This window comes from Prosopis cineraria, unplaced genomic scaffold, assembly GCF_029017545.1.
Source record: "Prosopis cineraria cultivar Desert tree isolate PC_DT_omini unplaced genomic scaffold, ASM2901754v1 PC7, whole genome shotgun sequence".
NCBI classification, from domain to species: Eukaryota; Viridiplantae; Streptophyta; class Magnoliopsida; order Fabales; family Fabaceae; genus Prosopis; species Prosopis cineraria.
Window position 1 is genome coordinate 24,996,806 of NW_026555338.1, and position 16,186 is coordinate 25,012,991.

At 28.7% G+C, this 16,186-nt stretch overlaps 1 protein-coding gene across 1 annotated transcript; it reads left to right on the forward strand.

The window, feature by feature from the left end:
- Nucleotides 1-5,804: 5,804 nt before the first annotated feature.
- LOC129315004 (UPF0481 protein At3g47200-like) lies at nucleotides 5,805-10,954 on the forward strand. The gene is made up of 2 exons (XM_054958493.1): nucleotides 5,805-5,962; nucleotides 9,568-10,954. Exons 1-2 carry the CDS (start codon nucleotides 5,909-5,911, stop codon nucleotides 10,855-10,857), a joined length of 1,344 nt encoding a protein of 447 aa, XP_054814468.1. The 5' UTR covers nucleotides 5,805-5,908; the 3' UTR covers nucleotides 10,858-10,954.
- Nucleotides 10,955-16,186: the final 5,232 nt, after the last annotated feature.

Consider the following 16,186-nt stretch of genomic DNA (forward strand, 5'->3'; position numbering starts at 1 on the left):
AAAGACAAAAAGAACTATTTTTAATAATTTTCCTAGCATTTAATAAGGGAAAAAATATAAAAATGAACATAAAAAAAATAGTGAAGTTCCCTATAAATAGGATCAAAATCCATCTTCCCTCTCTACCCTATAAATATGACTAGACAAGTATGTAAATTTTTATAGATTTGACAAGTCATGTTATACATTTAACAAGTCATATGTTAAGCAGTGATAATGCAGCACATTCAATTATCTTATCTCTTCATTTATGTTAAGTGAAAATTAGTCATTTGTCTTTCAAAATTATTTTCATTTAGTCTCAACAACCTGTGGTGTACTGTTAAATTTATTTGATCTTAATTTTTAATTAAGAACATCCATGATGCTAATATGAAATTCTTTGCTAACATGACCCAGTGAGCAACATATTAGCTAAGCAATAGATGTACAACAAATGACTTTTTTTTTTTTCTATTAAGTAGCTTGAATTGAAGTGTGAAGAAAGTTTCACGATCCAATTTAAAAAACAAAAAAACAAAATACAACATGATTTCTATTAAAAAAATGATGTTTCAATAATTCTTGGGTGTAAATATAAAATAAAAACGGGTAAAAGAGTATCTTGGCTCCCTCAATTATAGGTATAGGAGAAGCTCATCAAATCGTGAATTCATTTTCAGTACAATGTGCCCTTTCAATTTTGAAAATTATGTAACATGACATGTTAACAAAAGTTAATTTTGACAGAAAAATGATATTTAAAATTATAAAAAAATATAAAAAATAATTGAGTAGTAAAATGTTAACAATGAAGTGTAAATTATTTAAAAATATTACATAAAATTGAATTGAAAATTTCCTGGATTTAGTCGTACATTAGGATCCATTTAAAAAATTTCTTAAGTTATGTGATTTTTGGATAAGACAATGTGTCAATTGATGAAGACTTTGATCCTCATTTAATGGAATGCCACTAGTGGTGAACATATTAGCTCAGCAATGAATATAAAGAAAATGACTTTTTTTTTTTGTTAAGCGGGTGTGGTATTACATTGCTTGTTAATTCTGTTACATTACTTGATGAGTTAATTACATTGTTTTTTGTTAATAATCTAATTTGTGTTACATCTATTGCAAGTTATGACTTGTTATAAATTATTTGTGCTACATCTATTAGTTTATTTTATAGGAAAAAATAATCAATTTACACACTTTAATAATGGTTATTAAGTATAATAATTATATCTAAAATTAAAAGATCTGCACTAAATTGTCCCTATAATTAATGAAACAAATTTGGCTAGTGGAAATAAAACTTTGAATATATGGGGTCAATTTGGGAAGACTGTGATAAATGCTTCTTATTATATATTACTATCTCTGGTTGTATTTATAAATCACTTTCAACATATTTTACTAGTACACGAGAAAGCTTTAAACCTTATTAACTTTGTCTTAAAATTTAATAATTTTCCACATCTATCCTTAACAAAGATAAAAAGAACTATTTTTAATAATTTTCCTAGCATTTAATAATGGATAAAAAGCTAAAAATGAATATAAAAAATAGTGAAGTTTCCTTTAAATACCAAAACTTGCCTTCTTTCTCTGTTCTATAAATATGACCAGAGAAGTATGTGAATTCTAAGGAATTTAACAAGTCATATTATATATTTAATTTAATAAGTCATATGTTAAGCCGTGATAATTCAGCACATCCAATTGTCTTATCTTTTCATTGATATTAAGTGTGCTTCAGTCATGTATCTTACAAAATTATTTTTATTTCAGTCTCAATAGCCTGTGATGTATTTTTAAATTTATTTGATCTTAATTTTTAATTAAGTTACATCCATGGTGCTAATATGAATTCATTGTGGATGTAACTGGCTTGGATGACGAAAAAGACTTTGATCCAACATGACCCAGTGAGGAACATGTTAGCTAACCAATAAATGTCCGAAAATGACTTCTTTGTTCTTTCTGCTAAGTGGGTTCTTAGCTTGAATTGAAGTATGAAGAAAGTTTCACGGTTTAATTTTTTTAAAAAAATAAAACATAATTTCTATAAAAAAATTATGTTTCTATAATTTTTGGGTGTAAATGTAAAATAGAAAATGGTCAAAGAGTAAATTGGCCCCTTAAATTATAGATCTAGAAACTTCTCGTATCCTATACTCATTTTTGATATAATATTTCTTTTCAACTTTTAAAAACTGCATAACCTGATCAATTAATAAAAGTTAATTTTAACTATCTGTTGATTAGAAAATAAAAGAAAAATGATCTCTAAAATTACAGAATAGGATAAAAAATGATCAAGTAGTAAATTTTTAAAGATGAATTGTAAATTATTTAAAAATATTATATAAAATTGAGTTGTAAAACTCACGGGTTTAATCGTGCATTATGGTCCGTTTAAAAAGTTGAAGAAGACATTGATCCACATTTAATGGGATGCCAACAATAAGGAACATATTATCTAAGCAATGAATATTAAGAAAATGACTTCTTTCTATAAAGGAGGTGCGGTACTACATATATTACTTGTTAATTTTATTATGTTACGTGATGAGTTCATTACATTGCTTATTGTCAATGATCTAACTTGCATTACATCTATTATGATTTGTTATAAATTATTAAATTACTCCTGTTTTGAATTATAGAAGAAAATAATTAATTCACCCAATTTCAGAATGCTGGTTAAACAAAATAATTATGCCTGAAATAAAGAAATTTTGACTAAGTTTCCCTATAGTTTATGAAACAAATTTATCTAGTGAAAATAAACATTGACTTTATAGGAATAATTTGAAAAAAAATTGATAAATGCTTCTTGTTAGATATTGTGTAAATTCTTAAGGATTTAACAAGTCATGTTATATATTTAAAGAGTCATATTAAGCAATGATTTATATTCAGTTCTTTTATCTTTTCATTTCTATTAAAGGCACTTCAACATCTTGTGAAATATTTTTAAATTTATTTGATCTTAATTTTTAATTAAGTCACACCCATGTTAATTTTTAATTAAGTCACACCCATGTTGCTAATATGAAATTCTCCCAAAGTAATATTAGAATTTAGAAAAGCCAGGCTTGCTGCGCCCTTATCTTATTCCATCCCTGCGCCATCCTACATGAAGTGATCACCTCAACCACGTCAGCATCTCAATTTAAACACATGTTTGTCACATGTCTACTAGCGTAAGCTTGAATTATCGATACATGGAATCAATTAATTTATATTTTTTAAAAAAGTTAGTTAAAATTTTAATTTTCTACAATTTTTAACATCTTTCCAATTGTTGAGTGAAATAAATATAATATTTGATCTATTCAAAACAATATTATTAATTATTTGAGTGAAATATAATGAAGTGAGTATAAAATTGAAAATATATATATATATATATATAACCTATACAATGCCATATATTTAGCATTAAGTGAGGCTTTTGAAAACGTAATATATTATGATCCCAAGGGAGTATTTCACAATCTCAGTTCTTTTCTTTTCTTTTCTTTTCTATGCTAATAACTGCAGAGAGCAGGACCACCTCTGTTTGATTTAAATTCTATTGTTTTTTTTTTCAGAATTTGTATTTTAGCTAAACTGTATTATATTGAGAAACATGAAATCCTTAGGATAAGGATGAGAAGGAGAAACTGTTTTCTATTTATCCAACCAACAGTTCTCAAATTTATCCAATTAATACCTTACTTCTTATATAACAAAATAAATTAAAATTTTATCCAATTAAATTGTTTAATATTAATTTGAATTCTATAAGTTGCTTCCAATATATTTTATTGAAATTAATTTTTTTAAAAATTATTAATTATTTTTAAAAATTTAAAAATTTCTTAATCTTGTCCTTGTTAAATATATATTTTAGGGCAAGACTTGTGTACTTAGTTTTATATAGTTAATATATTTTTGTCCAATTAAATTAAAACAACTAGATTTTAATGTATTAAAAATATTAATAACAATAATTTGTTAGAGAATAAATAATATATAAAAAAGATCTACATGTATTAATCTAATTGAAAACAAGCATCTTAAGTATATAAGGTTTTTTTTTTTTTTACTAACATCTTAAGTATATAAGGTTAAGTAAATAAATTTTTAGAAAAATATCATCAATGGATGCCTGGAGAGTTTTTACATCAAGAAGGACCTTAAAAATCTGAAATTTCACCACACCCCCAAGGTGCCTATCTAAAAATAAGATGTTAGGAGAAAAGATCTAATTACCCCTAAAGTTCAATAAAATTTAATAATTTAATGGGCTGTTGTTAATTACATATGGTTGGTTGTCAAAACCCAAATAGATATTTATTTATGTAGGATCAAAATTTGTACAATTAAATCTATAATTTTATAAAGACAAAAAACTAAAAAAGGTCAAGCAAATCAGAAAGAAAGAAGGGTTAAATGGTAATATGAACCCTACATTATAGGCCCAGGAGTGATTTGAATCACAAACTTGTTCTTTTTCTGTGTATTTTAACCCTTAAACAATCATACTCGTGACAATCTGGTTCTACCATTAATATGAAATTAACATGGTTACTTTAAGCCCTTCTCTTTGTCTCTATGCTCCATGTCAGTAACACTTTGATGAAATTGCAATGAAGATGGATATAAGACCGCGGATCAAAGTTAAAAATCCAAAGATTTGATGCAAAATGAAATTTACATTTGAAATTGAAGTATGCTGTTTGTAATTAAGGCTCCTAAATTTATAATTTGAAAATGAGTTTATAGAATTTATTTTAGAATATTTCTAATGGAGTTAATAGATTGGGTTAATTAAGCTGTATGTTTTTTAAATAAAAGGGTGTAATTAAGGTAAATTGAAAGCGTGGTCAAAGTATTTTGCTCGAAATCTTTTTAGTTAATAATAAGCAACATAACTCAGATATAAATTTAAGAGTACGATTTACAAATACTAAATTTTAGAATATTAAAAGAAGAGGAGGAGAAGGAGAGTATAGCAGGGATCATCGGTCTCATTAGAAAATTTGAAATAGGTGCTAGGGCATTTCAGTCACAAAAGTTATTTATCATGTTACTGTACAATGAAGAATGACTTTTTTTTAACAAAAATAATTGAGTTGAATTAGTTTTGAGAGCTCATATGGGGTTAGGATGTGCCTTAAAGCTCGAAGAATACTTACAAAGATCTTACAAATTTTTCACCAACAAAGTTCTTATATTGATAATAGAATTTGATCTCATGAGTTTTGGGTCAAATTCTTGCCAACTGTTCCAACCTTTGTTGGTTAGAAAATGACTTTGTTCTTTCTATTAACCGGGATCTCGCTTGGATTGAAGCATGAAACAAGTTTCAGGGTCCATTTTTTTGGGGTAAAAGAACAAATTGTAAATCCAGGAGGTTTTAGGACCCTAAACTTATTATTTGTGCAATGTGCTCCTCCAATTTTTAAAAATAGTGTAATGTGGCTCTTACAGTTGAAAAAGTTAACTTTGATCATAATTTGTCTAGAAAATGACAAAAAAGGGCCAATAAAATTACAAAAAGGAACCAATGAAATTTTCTTGGTCATTTTTGTAAATTTTGGGTCCTTTATTATAAATTTTTTTTATCATTCTATGTAATTTTGTACGTTCTTTTCTATTATTTTCTAATAAATTAATAGTTAAAGTTACTTTTGTTAATGGTAAATATCAGACTATAATATTTTCAAAAGTTAGAGAGACACATTGCACAAATAATGAGTTTAGGGTCCTAAATGTCTTTGAACTTAAAAATAGTGTGGAGGCCAACTCCTTCGCGGAAAAAAACTATAAAAGACCCCAGATTCCAGTCTCAAGTATCAGCCAAGTTGCTTCGGTGAAGAAGATCTTACATTCTCATATTCTTTTCCAGGAAACGGAGTCGCAGGACAGGACCATGTCGGATATTACTCAAGAACTGGAGGAAATTCATCAACAACCTCCACAACAAGTAAGATTGCTACTGTTTGATGCCTATATATGTATGGTATTATAGATTCTTTAGCATTTCATTTCATTTTTACTAGTTGTGATGAATCGAAAAGATATGTGGGATATACGTAAATAAATGTTATATCTATGAGCTTGGGGCCTCTATATAATTACTCATTTTATAACGCTCTTTGTAATGTTACAACCTTTCAATTGTTTTTCTTCTTTCTTTCAATTTTTAGACTCTACCTAAGATGCACGTGAGATATTTTGATAGCTTATGATGATGAACTAGTGGAGTTTTGTATTTTCTATGATTTTTTAAAGAAAAATATCTTCAAAATCATGTAGTTTTTTGATTTATTTTCTTTGATCAATGATTGAAAGAAAAGAAAACGAATTGAAAAGCTAAGACATTAGAAAGGTGAGGGTATTAGAGGCCTCATACCCGCTATGGAATGAGAAAAGCACAACTATAAGTTGCTTTGTTTCTTAGTTCAGATCTCATACAGAGCTTATGTGCCTCATTCTCTCACTATAAAAAAAAAAAAAAAGTGCATTGGCCACGAAATTAGTATGTCAGTAATCTCATGAATTATAATTAATGCGCTATCCAGCTAGATAGCATGCCATCCACTTTGAATTTCTTGTATGACCTTTCAATTAGCGTGCTAGGTCCTTCATACTTAGCATGTAATTCCCTTGAAAAACTGAGTTTTCCACTCGGGTTCACCAAATCACACGCTAGCTAGGCACTCCATTCTTTCTAATTCTTATTATAAAACACTTTTAATCATTTCATGTATATTAAAAAAGTTAATTTTTTCTTGATATCATAAAAAAGTGATACTTACTTCTATTTTTACCCTTAACTTTAAATAATAATACAATTACATTAACTATCTTCACACTAACCAAAGAGGGGTGAAATTGAAAAAATGTGGTTTAATTATTATAAAGTATTATATATTTTGAACCAAAAATTATTTTTAAAATGTGTCTTATAAATAAAATCAAAAGAAGTAATTAATTAGCATCACTAGCGGATCTACATATCTCTAAGGGTGGGCAAATGCACCCCCTAAGATTTTGCAAACTAAAGTGCTTATATATTAGTTTTAGATCATGCCCTTCCATATGTTTTGATTTTGCACCCTCTAATATCTATGTGGGATTTGAATCCTCTCCATACTCTCTTTCAATACTTCTCTCCATACACAATTTTTACCATTCATTTAACTATTATTTTGGTTTAATGGTGTGAGATTGCTAATTATAGCATTAAAATAAAAAGGTTATTTACTATCATCACTTAAATATTTTTGAAAATAAGATCACAATACTTATTAATGATAACCATTAAATGAATATTATATGTATTTTAATGCTATAATTTGCAATCTCACGCCATTGAATCAAAACAATAGTTAAATGAATGGTTGAGATTGGATATAAAGAAATGTATTGAGAGAGAGTAGGGAGATGATCCGAATCCATGGAGCCACTGGCATGAGTGATTGACGTGAAATTGAGGAGATGAGGATATTTGGCAAACAAAGTAATGGAGAGAATTTTTTTTTAATATTTTATTTTTATATTATTTTTTGTTCTAATATTATTTTAAATTTGTGTTTCTTTAACATTTTAATTAATTAAAGATATTCATTTTAAAATATGATTTACATTATGGTGAAATTGTCATTAGAGCTTGAAAGAGTAATGATCTCCAGTTAAACAATATAAATCAAATTTATGTAACGTGGAATTAAAATAATTTTTTAAAAATTACTGTCAAGCTCTTGTTATAAGATATGTAATTTATATATAATTAAAAATTAATTTTGACAAAAAATTAATTAATTAATATTTAAATAATATCCTAACTTCTCTAGCTAAAAGTCCTAGCTCCGCCACTGATTAGCATGTTATTTGTAGAGTTTTCTCTTCCCCTGGACAGCTAGACTATCTTGTATGACGTGTTAAGTCATTCACTTAGCACATTATCTGAGGTTCAATGTCTCATTCTTTCCAAGAAAATTTCCAGATTCCAAATAACATTTCAAATTAAACTCTAAAAGTATCTTGCTTTCAGGAAGCACTAATAGCACGCCAGATACAGCGTAATATCTGGTGCAAACTCATTAGTTTAAACTTGCTTTCTTCTCTACTATTCCAAACAACTTGTTAGCATTCGAATATTAATCTTTTTCCTTTTTCATTTTTGTTTATTGAAATTTAACTTATGGTTGTACCTTGAGTTTGCTCTATGTAAATAAACTATCTATTTTTCTTTACGACCTTTAATTTAAAAAAAAACAGAGGGAAAGTTTTGCTTCTCTTTTTTTCTGTTTTATATTTCTTTTTATTGACACTTGATATTGGTATTATATGTATCAGGTAAACTTCATTGAATTAATATAGCTCGGAATTTTATGGTGATATAGAGTATTGTAGTATGAGATCATATATGGGACCCATTTCATTTATCTATCCAACTTTAAAAACGGTTATACTAAAGGACATATATGAAATAACATTTATTGTTAACTAAAGATCATAAAAATCACAATTATATTCTAGAATAAAAAATAAAAAATTGACCCTTGTGCCCTTCAAATGTCGAGGCTTTTCATTTGCCTGCCATTCATAGTGTAGGCAAAAAGAAAAACTCAAACTTGAAGGAAAGGAAAATGTAGAAGGAGCTCATATTCATTAACTAGTAAAGTGTCATATATCTATATATAATAGGCGGATAATTTTAAAAGCAGAACCTTTTTAGAAGAGAAGGAATTCTTCATTTGAGGAGCTTTAATTTGTTAACATCATTTGCATACATCAGTCACTAATTACGCTTGACCAATTATAAGAATAAAATTAATTAAAATGATTAGCATTATATAAGATTTTATTTAGATAATTAAAGCATTTAAATTAAATAATAGACCACAAATGGTGTGGCGCACTTTGTCTGTCTAAAAATTTCTCATCACTATTAAGCTTTCTTGATATGTGTAATCTTGTTCAAATTGTCTAATACTCCTCTGGTCATATTTATAAGTTATTTCTAACATGTTTCATCAATATCAAGAAAAACCTTAAAATTCATTAACTCTATCTCAAAATTTAATAAGTTTTCAATTTTACCCCTATTAAATGTGCACATTTCAATAAAAGATTTTCTCTTTCCAACATTTAATGGAAGGTAAAAAAGAAAATTTATTATAAAAATTTAATGATGTGACTTATAAATAGGATGAAAAAATTATTTTCTCTCTACTTTATAAATAAGACTAAAGGGAGTAACTTGGGATGGAGAGAGTAATTGTCAATCCCAAGAGGACCATTATTTCAAGGGATCAATGTGTTATAATTCCCTCACAAATGACCCAAATGTCATTTTCTCATATTCTTTTCTTATCTCTTCTTTTATCTTTGAGCCAGCAGGTATTTTTTCCTCAGGCATCATGTAATTTTTTATTGTTGATAAGATGTATAATGACATCATACAATTCATATAGTTAACATTACTTAATGAGGTAAGACTTATTGTTGTCGTGTGGTGCAATTTCTAATTGCTTGGCTTTATAAATCAAAGTTCATACATACATACATACATATATATAGGTGGAAGACGAGGTGACTATTGACATCAAAACAATGATTCAAGATAGTGGAAATGGCAATTTGTTACCAGAATGTTGTATTTACAAAGTGCCCCCTCCGATCCGTGATCTAAAACCAAAGGCTTACACTCCACAAGTTGTTTCAATTGGCCCCTTCCATCATGGTAATGAGAGGCTCCTGGAGATGGAAAAACACAAGCAAATCATGTTCAAAAGATTTACACAAAGAGTCAAAAGATTTACACAAAGAACCATGGTGAGCTTGGATGATTTGGTTCGTCATGTAAAAAAATTAGAGCCGAAAGTTCGTGCTTCTTATTCAGAGCACATTAACCTTACCGAACAAGGACTTGTGAAACTCACATTAATGGATGCTGGCTTCATCATTGAACTCTTCATCATGTTCTATGAGGGTCGGGAAGGCAAAATCATCAATAATGATGCCAAATTGTCACAACAATGGTTAGTGAATGCTTTGATTTTAGATTTGCTTTTACTTGAGAATCAACTTCCATTATTTATTATTGAAGAGCTATTCAATAAAGCTTTATCCCCTAGCATTACTAACCTACCTGAATTTCGTGTGCTCACATATGAATTCTTTAAGTTTCATAACCACCAAAATTTAGAGCCTACTCTTGATCTTAGGATAAAGCATTTTACAGATCTTCTTAGATTGTTTAACGTACAAAGAACAATGCCTCCAGAGAGTTCATTTCGAGAGGTTGAGAACCATGTCCTTTTATACAATGCAAGCGCATTGCAAGAAGCAGGTATAAAGTTCAAGGATAGTATGAGCAAGTGCTTATTGGATTTGAAGTTTTCAGGACACATTCTTGAAATTCCAAAAATTCTTGTGGAAGATAGAACTGAACTTTTGTTTCGAAATATGATAGCATTAGAGCAGTGTCATTATCTTAATGCTTCATACATTACTAACTATGCTCTTGTATTGGATTGCCTAATCAACACTAATAAAGATATGGATCTCCTCATTCACAACAACATAGTCAACAACATTATGGTTGATTCCAATGAAGTTGCTATGTTGTTTAATGGTCTTTGTAAAAATGTGATTCATTTGAATTTCAACTCTGAGTACCTTGATATCTGCAAAAGGTTGAATGGCTTTTGTCAAGATCCTAGGAACAAGATGAAGGCAACTTTGAGACGCGATTATTGTCGTACACCTTGGCAAATTGTTGCTTCTATTGCTGTAATTGTACTCCTCATTCTCACTCTTGTTCAAACCATTTGTTCTATCCTTCAAGTAGCATATATAGAAGATTGATTTAAAACATTGTATAATTTTGAAATTTGATTATCATGTGTATCATCAGACTTGTAATAACTCTGAGATGTGATTAATAATATGGTTAAAGTGTTAATTTGTCATGTCTCTCAATTTTTTTTTTCAAATATGTTGGTTATCCTTAAGTTAAGAGTAGTGCAATGTTACTCCACATGTATTAAAAGTAGAAACACAATTTCAAGGAAAACTACATATTGAGATTTAATGGAAGATGACTGCTGAAATGAAGTGGAAAGACAGGTTAGTAACGAGATCAGGAGAAACTCAACAATCTTATTCAAGTTTTTTTTTTTTTTTTATGCATACACATGCTTAATGTAAAAGAGAATAAACTAAACTTTGTTCAATGAAGCAAGACCATGGGCTTGAGCCTGGCTAGCTGGCCCAATACAACATTTCTCATTCAACAAAATAATAGCCACTCAAAGCTACCTTAGGGAGGGCCGTGGCCTTTTTGGTCTCCCTATCTTCACCCTTGTCTTAATCTATTCCTTCTATTAAGAATTAAAAGATATTTTTAACTAATATATACTTTTCAATAAATTAGTTAATGACGTTTAAAATTTCACATTTTTTTATATTTACCTGTCATCCAATCATTTCAAACAAAAATCACGCACATTCAGTTTCTTTGTTTGGTTGGGAAGTATTAATTTCCTGACATAATTTTTCCTTTCGTTACTACTTAATTTTAAGATTGCTTATGTCATTACTGATTGCTTTCAAAATCACAACCTGATATATGGAATAAAGCAATTAATGAAGATGGAAAAGATGATCTCATATTACCCTAATGTTTACACTCCACAAAGCCATTTTGATCGGCCCCAGTCATTATGGTGATGAGAGGCTAAAAGACATGGAAAGGTACAAACAAATATATTTTAAAAGCTTTAGTACAAGAAGCTAACTAAGACAAGTTTGGACAATCTGGTCAGTCTTGGAAGATACACATTTGGAGGCAAAAGATTTCATTGGAATATATTACAGTATTAATGTGTAATTAGTGTTAATCACATTAGTTAGTCTTCCAATTATTTCAAATAAAAAGCAGGCATATCCATTTCTTTTGCTCGGTTGGAAAGGATTAATTTCTTGACATAATTTTTCCTTTCGTTACTACTTAATTTTAAGATTGCTTATGTAATTATTGATCGCTTCCAAAATCAAAATCTGATAGATGGAATAAAGCAATTATTAAAGATGGCAAAGATGTTGAAGATATTGACCACGTCTTGTGTAGATGTCCCCAAGCTAAGCTTTGCTGATTAATGGTTGTCCTGCAACATACCACCGCTGCCTTCTTTAGTAAACCACTTGAAGAATGGTTACGCTTGAATCTCAATCCACGAACCATGAGCACTCATTGGAGACATCTCTTCGGCATCAGGGATGGAAACTTTGGACTAATGGGAATGACAGGATTTTCAATGATGAGCCTCAAATTCCTCAAGATATTGTTAGATCTGCTTGTGATTTAGTTTTTTCTATTGTTAAGGCCCATGACCTGACTAATTCATTGGATCATGAAGCCTAATCCGTTGACTGCTAGTTTGTTGTACTTATAAATTTTTGTTAATGTTATTCCTCTTTCACTCCAAAAAAAAAAAAGATGGCAAAGATGATCTCATATTACCGCAGTGTTGTATTTAGATGACGCTTACACTCCATAAAGACATTTCGATTGGCCCCTGTCATTATGGTGATGAGAGGCTAAAAGACATGGAAAGGCACAAACAAATATATTTTAAAAGCTTTAGCGCAAGAAGCTATTTAAGACAAGTTTGGACAATCGGGTCAGTCTTGGAGGCAAAAGATAACATTGGAATATATTAGAGCATTAATGTGCAATTAGTGTTAATCACTTTAGTTTGTTGATGACCCAAAAGTTTAGAGTCGATAATTTAAATGAAACGAGCTTATTTAAGCTAAACTTATTCAAATTAAATTTAAAATACCTGAACATATAACCAAAATCTCATATAACATCTCGACCCTCAAGCTCATTCGGACTAGCTTGAATACCCAAATTATTAAATATTAATTAATTATTTTTTATTTTTTAACCAATTTCAATTTTTATCTTAAAAATTAAGATTTTAAATTTTTACCTTATTTTAATTTTATTTTATTAATAATAAAATAAAGAATTTGGGTATTCAAACTCAAATTTCTTTGAGCTTATTTGAGTGGCCTTGATAAGCCTGAAATAAATAAATTTTTTTGAACTCCCAAACTCGCTCCTAATATTTTTCACGCTTATTTAGAATGGTCCAAATTATCTGCACTACCTAATTAAGTTCTATATAAAGGATGCCGCAAAGTGTTAAAGGTTAGGAAGATTGTATCCTATCTCAAGAGAGGGGTTAACATAGGTCCTCACCTCATTTGTATGACCTCAAAGTGGTTTGAAATTTCACGGCTTTCCTCCATAGTCTTTCATCTTGTTCGATAGTTAATTGATATTGTTTTGCATCGTTCTTGTTATTTTCTGAACAGGTGATCATATTGGTGCATCTTACTAAGAGAACATCAAAGTTAATTATATTACAGAGAATGAACTTGTGATGAAACAAAAATTAGTGTGGATGTTGATTTTTTCGTCATTGAGATCTTCGATCAAGAGGTTCTATTGCCTGGAGCAGGAAATAAACAACGATGCAAAACTTTCATAAGCCTCATGGAAGCAGACTAATAGAGAATGATTTGGCTTTACTTGAGAATCAAATTCCACTCTTTGTTCTTTTGAATAGCTATTCAATGTGCATGGCATTTCTCACCTGATCATGTGCATGGCATTTCTCAACTGATCTTTGAGGTCGCATCTCTTCATATCTTGACCTCACATATTCCTTCATTGCATATCAGTACTTTAAAAAAAAAGAAAAGAAAAGAAAAATATAATTTTAAGTCCCTAAACTTATTCTTAATTGTCATTTGGTCCTTGAATTCTAACTCTAAACAATTCAATCCTTATAGTTTTTTTTTTTTCACTATCTAAGGAACAACATAGTTCTAATAGCTTTTTAACTCTGCATAATTTAATTCCTATAATTCTGTAACTCAATAAATTACAAAATTTAAGTACCATGTCAAAATTCAAGAACTAAATTAATAATTAATTAAAATAAAGTTTAAGGACTAAAAGTTTAGGTACTTTTGTGTTGGATTGCCTATTCAACACAAACAAGGATGTGGATGTCCTCACTCATGAGAAAAACTATTGATGCTGCTACATATTATTCAATGATATAAGATCTGTGGCACTAGATGAAATTTAATTGGAAGCATATATATATATATATATATATATATATATGTATGTATGTATGTATATATATATATGGATGCTTAAGATTAGTTATCATAAAAGTAATTTGAAAAGAAGCATAAACAGTACAATCCAGGAATTCGTATCAGGAGATGGCTGATGATGAAATTGAATCAGAAAGACTTGGCCTCTGAAACTTAGAGTACTCAACAAATGGTTCAATATTGTTTTTTTTTTAATTGCATATTTTAAAATCAATTTGGTACATATATAAGAAAAAATACCTTCAAGATTCCGTTTATTTTTTCTAATATATGTATACACACACCCCAAACATAATTTTTGTTCCAATTCTTTTTACCTTTTTTTTTCAAGTTTATTTCCATTAAACGTAAAACAAGGGTAATTCATTGTTGATTAGGACAAGGATACATTATATTTTAAACATCATTATCCTTTAACTTTCAAATCAGTTATACTATGACTCTCAAGCTTGACTCTTAGTCCTTAAGACTTCCTATGTTTAAAAATTACATTCTTACAATTAGTGAATCAAAGTAGACTAAGCTTATGTGTCACAAATGGTGTTAACTCTTTCGAACCTTGCTTGCGTGACATCCTAGTCAGCAGCACCAAGAGTTGAGAAAGGCCCAAAAAAAAAATGCTGAACTGATAATCGTTTTCATTGGTAAATGAAAAAGCTTGCGTGGTGTGTGTCTTTTTTTCCTTGATGCTAAAACATCCAGTGTCTAGAACTAAAAAACTTGACTTGTTCAAATTGAGTCGGGTTGGGACGATTCTTTTAGCTAACAGAAGCTCTACTAAAAATACTATTATATTCTCACTAGAATTTAAGAGCTTTGGTTAAGCTAGTATATGCTCCCTCTGAATCAAAATATAGGGCATTTTCTAAAAGCCTTACTTAGTTCAAATTATGGGGCATTAGATGATTTTTATAATTTTTTTCAATTATACCCCTATTTCATTTATTACTCCTTCTAAAAAAATTAATGTATTAAAATTTTTAATTATCATTATCCAAATATTTACATAGAATATTTAATGAGATTAAAATTAAAAATATACAAATTTTTAAAGAAATAAAGATTTCAACTAGTAATATTTTTTTGAAAATCACAAATTAATTAACGGTGCTCTATATATTTTGCTTTGGAGAGAGTAACTTCGCTATTAGAACTAATTAAACGCTTATTGGTTGGTGCGTGTTTTTTTTTTTTTATTTGGGTCAAATTATTAGCTGATGTGTTTGTTTTCGAAAGAAGATAAATATGTAAACAGTGTACACGTGTATTGTGGCCCACCATATGAAGCTTTTGTTTAATTGTGATTTTTTTTTTTTTGACCAAGATTGTGAAATGGTTTCATTTTTCTTGATCACATCATATTGGTTTGTTGAATTTTGTTTTTATTCATTAAATTTCGAGTTGTTTATATAAACTTCCCTGAGGTATATTGGTGGTCCCCCACACTTGTATATCATCTATTCCGTTTTGGCCACTTACATTCTTGATGGCGTAGATACTTTATTGTTATAGTGAAGAAGATTCATGGTAGATTTATGAAATCTTCAAATGAGTTTTAGGAATCTCTAAAGCCATGTTTGGTTACTAAAAAGAAATAGAATAGAATAAATTAAAAAATTGATATAAAAATGAATTAAATCATTCTTTTTTCTTATAGTAAACATGATAAAACTTATTAATATATATTATAAATGTGGGAATTATCACACCCTCTAAAAATTATAAAAATCATGATTTTTAATCCTATAAACTAAATTACCGCCTTCCTTTATGAATGTGATTCACTATTCATTTTAATCATATTATTTTTACCTTTATTTTTTAATTCATTCTATTTTATTTCTTTTTAGTAACCAAACATAACCTAAGTGATTTTCAAGATTCTACATAGCATTTTTATGCTTTGTTTGAATGGAAAGAAAAATGAAAATAAAATAGGGTGGAGATAAAATTAAAAAAAGAAATTTTCAAAAATATATAGTAAAATTTTTTC

Bases quoted from the DNA above. Each gene is read 5' to 3' on its own strand.
- LOC129315004 (XM_054958493.1), top strand. From the start codon at position 5,909: ATGTCGGATATTACTCAAGAACTGGAGGAAATTCATCAACAACCTCCA. The intron at 5,963-9,567 runs GTAAGATTGCTA...ACATATATATAG, and splicing joins ATCAACAACCTCCACAACAA to GTGGAAGACGAGGTGACTAT.